Raw genomic sequence first — 12,301 nt, 5'->3', positions numbered from 1 at the left:
AAGAGTGTACCGTTGCTATTTTCACACACAAAGTGACGATGCAAAAAAAAAAAAAAACGGATTCAACTGCAATATATATTGGTTTTCTTTGTGCGCTGTAATAAAAGTGCTACAGTAACGTCCAGTGAGACACAGCAGGTGAAAAACAGACAAACAGGATTGACTGGATGTTTGAACAGTAACATGTTGTCAAGTTCACAAAACCCTAGGAATTAACAGATTAAAAAAAAAGAAATGGATATAGGGTCATACGACACTATAGATTAAAGTCCGCAAAGTGGGCAAAGTCCGGGGGCCACATGTGGCCCTCATGAGGAAAAACTAATTGTGCAGAAATGTTTCTGAGTCTGACAGCTAATTTTATTTTGTTTCCATCGGTATTACTCATTACAAGTTAAACTTTATATAACATTTGCAATGAGATAATTGTAACTATTATTTTAAATATGTTTGCGTTACTCACATTTTCACCATTCATATTTCGTTTGCCTACAACAGCCACAGTTTATAATGTGGCTCGTGAGAAAATGTCCCCCCACCCCCTTCTATAGTATATATATATATATATATATATATATATATATATATATATATATAGAGAGAGAGAGAGAGAGAGAGAGAGAGAGAGAGAGAAAAAACAGGACAACTGTGAAGCACTTTTGTGTTTTGCTAGCCATAAAGATGGCACTAGGAGTAATCCAACTTGAAAAAACAGGTATTATAAATAGCAAGAGTTGACAGTACACATCAGCCGTAGGATTTAACTTTGATCCGTCACCGAGCCGTGACCCTCCGTCGACCCGAAACAGGGCTGACGTCACGCAGAGTGAACTTGGTAAATATGAACAAAAAGGGTCAGCTAGTTTCCATGAAGTGCTTGGTGAGGCGTTAAAAACTGCCGAGGGAAAAACAAAAAAAAATGTCAAGACGTTTTTTCTTTTCACGTCGCAGTAAGGATACTTTTCGCACAACCAGATCACTCCGTTTGTAAGAGTTCTCTTTAACATCTAAAATGATCAACTATCTACACACCATCAAGAAAACACTTCTTAAACATGACAGAAAATATTTTATTTTTAGAGATCAACTTATTTTACTAGTATATTTCAACTGCTCCTTGCTGCGTCAGACATCAAGAGTGGAATTGAAAACTTGGATAACGCTGGCTGATAACATCCATAAAGAAAATTTAACTTTAACCAGAAAAGCACTCGGAAAGTGCAGACCTCTGCCAAGGAAAAATAGTTCACACAATCCCTGAATCAACAAAACACTTGTTTTTAATAGACAAATGCATTAAAGGTTCTGAGTTATGTTTTTTTACTTGACATTTCTCCCACTAAGAGACCAGCCCTGAGCCAAACTTTAATTTCTCAAAAATTGATATTGTTGTTTCTTATATGAGCAGCATAGGCCAAAATGGCTGATGATGGATTTAATTTAGAACCCATTCTATGGACAATACTGGAGGACAGGGAGATCAATTTAGGTGAAAGTCGTCACAAATAAGCTTAGGCTGGTCTAGACGCTGTGCTCCAGCTTTCCTTGGGCACAATCCTTGCACAGATGGCCAGGGGAAATATGACCTGAAGAGTTTGCAAACCAAAACCGTTGCCAGTGTTACCTACTGAGGTAGTTTGATACAAAGGAAGACCACGAAAAAAAAAAGACGAAGCACTTCCCTCTAACCATACATTTTGCTTGGGTTAACCTTTTTTTTCAGCCTCCAGAGCCAATTGTTTTCAGTGCAAACATGTAAATAACGGTTTCTGTGAAGTCGGAATTCGAGCTTCAACTTCCTTGAATAAGACGTGGCGAGAGTCATCTGACATCTGCAAATTCAGCGTGTTCAGTTCTACTCTTTTCAGCTTCATTAAGAGTGATTTTAACTCAATTTAAGCCACAAAGTTAAATCAGAGGGGTTAGTGGCGAGGTGCTGCGGCGGCACGGTAAGAAGATCCCGGCTTGGAATACAACTTGTGGTGAACCAGGGTCCTGTTGTGAGCAGTTTGTAAGTTTTTCCTCCGCTTGTAAAGGGTTTTCTCGCCAGACACTAAATGTGATCAAGCTGGGCAATTGTTGATTCTAAATTTTACAAAAGCAACTTGTGCAAGGGTACGACTTGTGCCCCTTTAAGTTAAGCTGTTTGGCTTCAGTTCTTCGTAAGGATTATGTATTCAGATTACTAAAGGGTAATAAAGGTAATGAGAAAATGGTTTCCATTCCATGATTGTTTTAAATCCCAACAGACACAAACAAACTGATATCCAGTAGTCATTTACCTTATTTGTACAGAGATAATGAGTTGTTTTTTTTATAAAACGGGATAAAACTTGAAACCCAACAACCATCTATTTATCTGTGGCAGTGTTTCATGACTCCACGCCACAATGACACCCTTTTAATGCTGGGGGAACCAAAAACAACTATTAAATCTCAAGAAGTGTTGCTTTAAGATGCACAATCTAGATGAAACAACTTAAGGGTCAATATATGACAAGGGTTACAGCTCAATGCAAGCCAACTTTGAAAACACAAAAGCCCTTTCTAAAAGGTAATCATGCATTTTCAACCGACTTTTTAAAAATTATATGACAATCTATGCCATGTTTTAGTAAGATGATTCACCAGTTCAATAGTATGTTATGAATTGCGATAAATTCTGAGCTAAAAAAAAAAATCCTCGTCTTGTACTAGGTTTTAGTCTCTGCACTTGTCTTAGAACTCTGGTTTCCTCTCCTTACCGCAACCTCTGCGGTGGCGTTCAATATCCTGCTACTACATGTACATGTAAATGAGACCATCAACATCAGTTTTAGAGCTTAAAAGTGCAAACAAGCCACTGTTAGCACAGCTCTTAACGATCAGGCGCCTCGGGCACAAAATCCATTGCAAATACTACCCGTGTCCATTCTGCTCGCCTAATTGAGCCTCTCTGTTGGTTTTTATTAGTTAAACCGGGGTTACACCCAGTCACGCAGTACTAAAGCGGCTCATCAGACAGAGACGCTGAATTGTCTGCTACTGGTTCTGACGCGATGTTCAGAGCTTCTGCCACAAGACTATTTATAGTTTAAGAATTAGAGGCCGAGCATGTTTTTTTTCAGGGTCCGCTCTGCCATGTACTCTTGCATGTATAGAATACAGTATATCATCAAGAGAATGTCTTGAATTAGAGAAAAACCTGTTGTGTATCTAGTATCAAAAAATTATAGACGCATGAAAACTTTAATCGTAAATCGAAATTAAACCAAAAAAGGCAACAAAATAAAACAAAAAGTAAGGAGTCTCGTCTTTCAGGTTTCAAGTTTTGTTTGACATTCCCACCCCTAAATAATTACTCTTCAACCGCAGCAAACTTTTAAATCCATGACTGTATCAGATCCTCACCCCCCTCAGGCTTTCCTACAGTGGACTTTTCTACAACCGCCACTCCTCAATTGTAAACAGACTAAAGTTGGGTGATGATCAAGCAAAATGAACTTTCTGCAGATAAGGAGTTGAAGATTGTCACAGTTAGATTCCAACAGTCATGTTTGTTGACATGGAACTTGACTTTTGTAGGGTGAATACAAAAACCATAAGTAACATCAATTATACTTTCAAATAAGTACCAAGGAGATGGGATTCAAAGAAAACTAGATAAACCTAACCCTGTGAGAATGGATTGATGCAATGTTTACATTAACTTGACCCACAAAGTTACAAAGTTTGGTCTGTCGTAGTCCGCCTGTTGGCAAAATTTCTCAAAAACAGAATAATGGATTTTAAAATATTTTCCAGCAAATGTTGACAATGGAAAATGAGACGACCAACAAACTGACGATGGCATTTTTTTGTGTTTTAAAATACAACCTAGAGCCACACCTCATCTGGAAGACGAGCAGTACTTGCTTCCATGTGCACTTATGCAGTGTGTTGTGCTTCTTAAGCACTAGTGTCACCAACTGTAACGTTGAAATCAATTATTCGATTCATGGCTAATACAAAAAAGGGTATTGAAATAGATAAAATGAACATAGGGCAATATTATTATGGTTGAAAATAAGATAGTTCATGGAGAAAAAAAGTGAATTCCTTTTTGTGCCAACAGAATATTTTCCTTATTATCATTCAATGGAAATGTATCCACTTAGTACAGTGGGTTCCAGATACATGGGTCTTATTGTGGATTTTATTTTAACTAACCCAGCAATTAGAAAACTTTTACAGAAAAGCAAACACGATATAAAGTCATCATATTATTCCATTATGGTTACCTTATAGACCCAAAAAACCCACGGTTTTCTGTTTAATTATTTAGTTTCTTTTCCATAAAGGCCAACTAATGTGAAAAAGCAATGTATAAGAAACACCGAAATAGTAAGAAGGCATACCAAGTTAGTGTCATAACTACGGGGTCTTAATGTTGCCAACTTGTTGGCATGAAAGTTAAGAACATAATAACAAGTTATTAAACAACGTTTGAAGTTAATACTCAGAACACAACACACTTCTGTTTCAGAGTATAAACAACAGCACTACTGAATGAACGACGTCGCAGAATAATAAAACCAGTATGAACTCCAGAAAGAGCAAAGAGCACTATAATCGCGATGAGCAGCACAAAACAAAAACCACACTGTGGGCGAAACAACATCAACAAAGTTACTACAAGCAGAGGCATTATGCTGCAGATTCTAGTAGGAAGCATCTGAGATGTTGTTTCGTAAATCTGCCGAAGCTTTTTTTTTTTTCTGTGGAAGATAAAGTAAACTCACTCATTCTAAAAGTTGGTTTAATGAAATTATGACAGTTTTTTTGAGTTCATCTTCCACTGTAGCTTCTTTAATGCACAGTCGGTAGTTATGAGTGTCCGTGATTATGACAATGACTCAACAGCCGACTGTGAAAAGGTCAAAGTCTTCCGAAGCTGAAGAGACAGTTCACTCTGTACCACATTAATCAGCTCATCCGTGTCTATTCCAATCATAACAGCCCAGCCACGTCTTCTGAGCGAGGAGGACCAGAAGATGTGGCACACATTTCAGGACGACCGGGTTATTCTGGAGTTTTAATCAAGACGAAGGAGTGATGAGATTTATCAGGACAAAGAAGGAGAGAAAAGGAGTGAATCAGCCAACAAGTTGTCTTAGTTCTTACCCTGACTGAGAGGCCATGGCCCCAACCAGTGAGACATTGGAAGGAGGAGGGTTCACAGGATCTCTCAGGGACTCAGAAGTAATCTCGCCATGACCTCTACGACTCCCTCCCTCGCTTGTGTCAACTCGAATCTAGGCTCCGCATCGGGTAGACTCCGGCTGAAAGTGTGGAAGACTTTCTCGCTCCATTCTCAAACGGTACAGTATTTCCTTGGAGTAAAGACAAATTTGACTCGGGGAGGGGAGGCGGCGGCTCTACGCGGGAGATACCACGGCGTCAAACAGCGGGGGTGGCCACATGCTACCGGGAGCTGCTGGCTTTTGTTTTTGTTTGCGTTAGAAGAGTGGAAAGAAGGCGACAAGAGGTCGGGGGTGGAGGAGAGAGACGGGGTGTGAGAGTTTTGGTTGAGCTGCAAATCCTTTGACAACCTCGAACAAAATACAGCCTCCCATATTAAATATAATTAAACCCATTGTTCAGTCGATGTAGTTGGTTACTTATTGAGTCACATTTAGGTTCACACCCGCAAATTCCGGAAATAAAAGGCCCTTAATTATTTGACCAGCTCCACCTGTATCACGTAATGGTATCAATGTGTTTTTTTCCATTGTTTTTGGATATTTTGAAGAAGTATTGATAATAGATATGTGATGTCAATACCAAAAAAAAAAAAGAACTGTATGATGTTTATAATTAGTTGTTTTTACATTTTTAATCGGACATGAATGATAAGTTGGATTTCCATAAAGCTTGGAAATGTGTGTAATATAAGTCGGGCAATATTAACAGAAACACACACAAAAGTTTCAACCGTTTCAACTACACATCAGCACATAAACTCACTCACTCACTCACTGCACACAAACAATAATCATCAGGTCAAACCACAGACACAAAAAGAAACCAAGTAAATATTTTGAAATTGTATTATAGTGTGAAAAATGTTGAGATTAGAGGATATAAACAATATACGTTTACTCATTTCCGGTCTTCGTGTTTACCAAATAATTAGGTGGGAAGGCAACAAAAAATTGTTTTTATTAAGTTGTCTTTTAGTTTTCAACAACATACCGAGTTAATGTGTGTGCTTTTGGTGAAGTTTGAGATCATCCGATACAAACATATAAAGCCTGATATTGTCAAAAAACAAAAAGGGGAACCAGCCAGTGAGCAAACCTCACCTCCGCTCCAGAATGGAACCGTCCACCTTGTCCCATATATGGACATGTTATTTTACACCACAGGACTTCTCCTTCTCGTGATGTCACTGCTCTCGCCGAGGCCCGGCCAACCAGCATCAGCCTCTCTGACAACAAGCTCCCTCCCCCATTACTCCCCCCTGAGCGCAGGGCCACGCACCCGTGCAGCCTCTTAAAGAGACAGCGCCGATTTTTTCACCGAGCGCTTAGGTTTTAGTAAGACACGGGGGAGACATTTTCATCAGCCGCACGTGATGACACATTCTGAAATTTCAAGGATGTCGCAACCATTTTTCTCTGGAAACACAGGATGTCACGCAACACTTCCATCCAACCAAGAGTTCAGTTTAACTTTTCACCACATATAGATAAAGAAAGAGTTGCTACACACGAGCGCAGGTCACTGAATGGGAACGGTGCAGCCGTTACACTTTGCATAGGAGAAAAATGTCTTAACATTTAGAATCTAGATCCCCATGTTTGTGTTACAGGGCTGTTTCTTTTTTACCTTGTGAATACAAGTGTATATCTATTTTACCGTAAGTGTCTTCTATGTCCTTACCACAACCACACAAACACAATGCCTGGAGGCTACAGGAGGTCATGGGGTTGTTCCGGGTCCTTTCGCAGTCACATTTTCTCACCCAAGAGCCCCAGCTGAGGTGAAACCAGACCTGACCTCCAATTGTGATTCAATAGACTCACCACTACATTCTTTCTTCACATGTTTTTGGCAGTTATGTCCTTTCATGACTACAGAAAACTCTGACAAAAAAAATGACTATATCTGTACAGGGTTTTTTGTTTTTTTTACAATGAAACATTCAAGGAACACTCTTGGAAAATCTTATTTGCAACATATAATATAAAATACCCAGGTATTATCAGATATCTTTTTTTTGCTTGAAGTCAATACAGTTTTTAATGCTTTAACCCTTGAACACGATATGTTGAACAGATTTTAGAAGATAAAAGGGCGAGTGTGAAAAGGATTATAATGAAGATGCTTTAACATATGTATCCAATCACTAGTCAAGATCCAGGCTATTAAACTTGACTTTTTTTTCTTTCTTTTTTTTATCACCATCTGCGTGTATGACATCAAAGAACAACTGGAAATGGTTTTGTCAACAGATGGTCAGTTTTATATGCATTTGTGTTCAATATACTCCGTTAAGCACATAAAGATGTCGAGGCGACAGCCCACAGTTACAGTTAAGACATCAAAACTATACTTGACTTTTTTTTTGTATCTCACAAGAGCCTTTGAAAAAAAAAAGAAAAAAAAAAGGTGTAGTTCAAATACTCCTGGGTTAATTGTATTACGATAGTAGCTTCGCAAGGATTTGTCTTCAGCCATCATCGGGCCGTCTCCAGGATTTCATGCATGTATTAAAATGTAATGGGTGCAGATGGACCGCCGGTGCCACCACCCCTGGAGCTGCTGAAACAAAACATGCTGACTGCAGGCATTCCAGAAAGGAGTCCATTCAGAGGCTGAAAAACTGGCCTCACTTTAACAGCTGTTTGAGGAGGAGAGCGAGGAGAGAGCACTCCGACAGGAACCCGCCGTTGAATTGATAAAGAAAACCCAGAGGGGTGTTTTGCAGAGAGACTAAATATAAATAAATAGTGGATTCTAGAGTTTTCTAATTAAGGAGAGGCTTCTCAACTCTCCGCAGATTACCTCCATTTACATATCAAAACAGGACTTAGTGTTGATTGGCGTGTTCGCCAAAGGACCGGCTCTCATCCGGCAAGCTTTCAAACATTTCGAGAGACCCTTTGTGGAAATGTCTTCACCCAGCAGGTGTGCGTTATCCGAAACACTGTCAGGCAACGAGATAATAGGCGATTAGATTAATACAAGAACAAACAAGGGACACGTATGAAGGCGACACGGTGTATTAAAAAATGTTCCCTCATGTGAGCACACTTGTAAAATAAAGAATTCCAGCCCTGTAATCTAAAGTTTAAACGTTACTGAGTCACTGTCTGAATTCTGATACTATTACAAATTGACCACAAAGATTAAAAAAGCATCTAGAAATGTAGTGTACAATACATTAACTTTAGATCATTAAACCCAGCTCCACCTGACTCTCATTCTGGGCACAAATTACGTTATTTTTTTACCCTTTCATCTGGTTTCACGTGGACCATGACACAAAACCCCCAATTATTTGGCAAAGCTTTCAAAGGCCCTGCGTCACTCATCCTCTTCACTGCGCACACCCAAAATGTCAAAGGCTCTCACTTCTCACTGATCCGGCCTTTGCCGAGTTTTCTGACAATGGACAATGCCAACTTTCACTGTTTAGTCAGCGGATTTCTATATGCTCACTCAATTTTTCAGTGGATGGGAGCTTTTCACGGACAAGGCCAGTTTACACAAAAATGGTTTCAATGGAGTTTGAAGTTACCCACAGGTCATTTTGATGTTAGCTCTTAATAAGATAGACTTAATGGTTTTATAAAGATTAAAAAACTTTTTTGGTTTAGGATAGGAAATATTTGCTAAAAAGCAGTGTCAGCTTGACAAAACTACTTTTTTCAATCCACTTCATTATTTTGACAACATAGGCTAAATTATTTATTGACAAAATGCAAAAGGTTTGACGATCTCAACTTTTATCCATTGGGTGGTGTTAGAAAATATAGATGAAGTTAATGGTAATATTCCTTTTATGATACCATATAGATCTTTTAGTTAACTATTAAAATATTCACTTGATTTCTTCTCTTGTGAAATACAAATATAGATTCCTCTGTTTAAATCAAGTTAGCTGATGTTGCGTCCGATTCTGTGTTTACTATGCGAAAGTTGTCCTGCAATAACATTCTTAAAAAGAAAATTAATGTTCCTAAAATATCACCATATATTTATATCGATTTATCTGTATTGTAATACGTATCGCTAAATTCTTGCCAATACAACCCCCGTTATCCAAGACTGCAGACACAGAAAAACAATCTCAAGCCATTTTGTCCAACAACAAAAGGTCATATAGCATGACTGAAAACACACCTTTTAGATCTAGCTTGAAATGCATGTTATTCAGCTCAACAAGATCAGCCAGAGTATAGCTACACTATAGTGGTCTCAATATAGACTGTGAAATAGCAAAAGCAAAGCTCTCCAAACTAGGGATTGGAAGATTTGCAATTGCACTGAAGAAGGTAACTGTGGCTTCTGTGTGGTCATTTCTAGCTCAACAAAACAAGTCAGTTAACCTGACCACAGCACATATTCCAACGAAACAAACTGTACCAAAATATTCTTCTATTATGCTACTTTCTACTTAATGTAATACAAGATCTATAGGTTATATAATGAAAACATTGTTTTTTTTTAAAGGTAAGACGTTAGTATTAACCTAAAAAAACAAGACTCAAATGGGCTTGAAATAAAGTGCTACGCTCATCTCTAAATATAACAAGTATATTTGTAAACTTTATTGGAATTTTCATTTATTCTTACTGCTTAACAGTATCACACACTTTAACGGTCACAGTGTTACCCTCTTGCTGTTGTCATAAAGTGCCACTTTGTGCGGGTTGGATCAGATAATAGCTCGACGCAGGTCACAAGCGCTATAGCTAATGAACCATTAAACACTCAAAACGTGAATCAATTGTTCCTGAGTAGCAGTCGTTTTACCACCTTCTTGGTGTAATAACAGCTGAAACGAAGCCCGACCTTCTCAAATAAAAGCTCTTATGTATATATATTCTAGTAAAATGAGCACACGTGCAAACAACAAGAGGGGTGAAACAATAAACCACAGGATGAATATTAATAGTCTGCTGAGAGCTAGTTTTCACAAGTGCCATTACCCAGGGAACATTCAAGGTTCAATTTAAATTTAACCATCAGTTAATTTTTGGCAACTGGACAGAAAAATAAACTGAAAAATAGACATTTTAACATTTAAATTGAGGACTTAAAGTTGCATGTTAAGAACACGGTTTCACAAGTCACTCAGACAAATTGAAAAGTAATTCCTAATACAAATGACGGTTAATTGGCAAGACAATTTGTCTTCTTCTCAGAGGGACTGGAAGCGTTTATACTGCGCTACGTTCAGTGCTGCCAAGTACAGCTGTTGAGGAAGGCGACAGTTTGAGCCACTTTGTACAAGATGTACTCCAGTCAATGACTCAGCAGCAAGGGTTGGACAAGTCAGACCTATTTTGGTTTGCAACTCATAGCAGGATTGATTCACAATGTTTGTATCTGAATGTGTCCTCCCAAAATCTGATTATTTTCAAAGCACAATTTCTATATTTTTAATTTATAATTATATAAACTATTTGGCAACAAAGGCCATTACACATATCCATTCACTTATTTTGCCTATATTCAAATTCCATGGTTTTCTATGCTTGTTACTGATCCTTTTGTTGTCGATTGTTGTTTGTTTGTATGCAAAGCACCAAACCAACATGGGGAAACGTCTACAAAAGAAACCAGGTCAACACAACAGAGGAACGCCTCGACGGCACAGATCTCTGAAAACAACTTCCACCAAAGTTCATCTCATCTAGACCCAAAATCTCCGGAGAAGATGAACTGATGGCAGAGACTGGATCACGGGCAGTGAGATACGGTGCAGATGGATTCTTAAGAAAGAGCTGCAGATGTCTGATTAGATATGAGCCAATTAGCAGAGGATGATTTGAGGGGAGCACGTCACACGACAGACCTTCCTTTGTGAGGCAAATGAGATTTGACGAGAACCTTGCAGGTGTTCGCTCAGGACACACTTTGCTCTAGATTTCAGATGAGGCTGGCTTTTGTACCGTGTTTGCACCTAAACAAACCTTATTCTGATGCCAGGTTTTATAGCCGTTGAATTGTGCTGCATCACAATCGGTTTCATATCTGAAACTGTATAGTAAGCATATATTTTACATATTTGATACAAAGCCAAATCTCTCGACTAGTACGCTTATTTACATGCTATATAATGCTTGTAATATTCCCCCAACAAATATGATATTTAGCAATAAATGATATATGGGGATCCGCATTTGGTCGCAGTGTAGAAGTTTAAAACTGAAAACTTGAGTTGGACGATCGCAGTAGGGTTCCTAACTCCCCTCAGCTCATTGCTGAATCCACCTTACTGCTGCATTCCTGAACGTTAACCTACAGGCAACCCTCCAAGCTATGGCGTGGTACCAGAAGTGGCCCTTATAAACTTGAAAGTTGCACAACTGCTACACTCAAACTTAACATGTCAGGAAGGAAGCACATCGTGCATGTAAAGCCACAGTCGTTTATGTGATTTTATTTTTCAGAGATGTCTCCGGCTGTTAAACACACATTAAGAAAAGAAGTCATGGTTACACAATGGCCACAATTCAACTTTATCCATTAACCTTCTGTGGATTTCTACACACATTTAAATTTGTCATCTTTTATCAGTGAGACGTTTCACAGAAATTATGATAGCAACATGTGATGGCAACTTTTATCAGTAACACATTTGAATGATGACCAAATCATTATTTCACAAAACAAATAGTAATGGGAAGTGGAAAAATAACCCAAACGCAATCCCATTTTCAAGTCATCATAACATTCTTATTATTATTGATTTAACAAAGATTACCATAAAGTGTAGTTATTTTAGGAGTTACATTTCTGAACAGACTGACTTGTGATCATAATTATGTTCATGTCCAACCACTAGCCTTGTGAAAGAACAAGATTTTTTTTTTTTTAAACAAACAAAAAAAGAAGTAGTGGCTGAAAAGACAACTGATCATACCTCAGCATGTGACTGACAGAATAAAGAAATACTTCCACCAAAATATTATATATAGCATTAGACACATTCACAACACACACCATGATATGCAAACCAGAAAGTAGTCTGGGAAATCCGGTGTACGATGAAGACTAATGCTAACTGTGAGTGTACACGGATAGAGCCGATAACAGACCACATGGA

General features: G+C 38.4%; 1 protein-coding gene across 2 annotated transcripts in view; it reads right to left on the bottom strand.

Moving 5' to 3' along the window:
- The window catches only part of aff4 (ALF transcription elongation factor 4), a 38,449-nt gene that overhangs the window by 22,945 nt on the left and 3,203 nt on the right, over positions 1–12,301 (bottom strand). The window contains exon 1 of one of the 2 annotated variants that reach the window (XM_087806830.1): positions 5,143–5,512. The exons of the other annotated variant lie outside the window; for it this stretch is intronic. Within the exon in view, the coding sequence (XP_087662956.1) occupies positions 5,143–5,159 (17 nt within the window). The 5' untranslated portion in view covers positions 5,160–5,512. Of the gene's footprint in view, positions 1–5,142; positions 5,513–12,301 lie in introns of those variants that run through there. 2 annotated transcript variants of the gene reach the window in all.

Source organism: Callionymus lyra, chromosome 14 (assembly GCF_982586985.1).
Source record: "Callionymus lyra chromosome 14, fCalLyr1.hap1.1, whole genome shotgun sequence".
In the NCBI taxonomy this organism is placed as follows: domain Eukaryota; kingdom Metazoa; phylum Chordata; class Actinopteri; order Syngnathiformes; family Callionymidae; genus Callionymus; species Callionymus lyra.
This window is presented reverse-complemented; position numbering and strand designations above follow the sequence as displayed.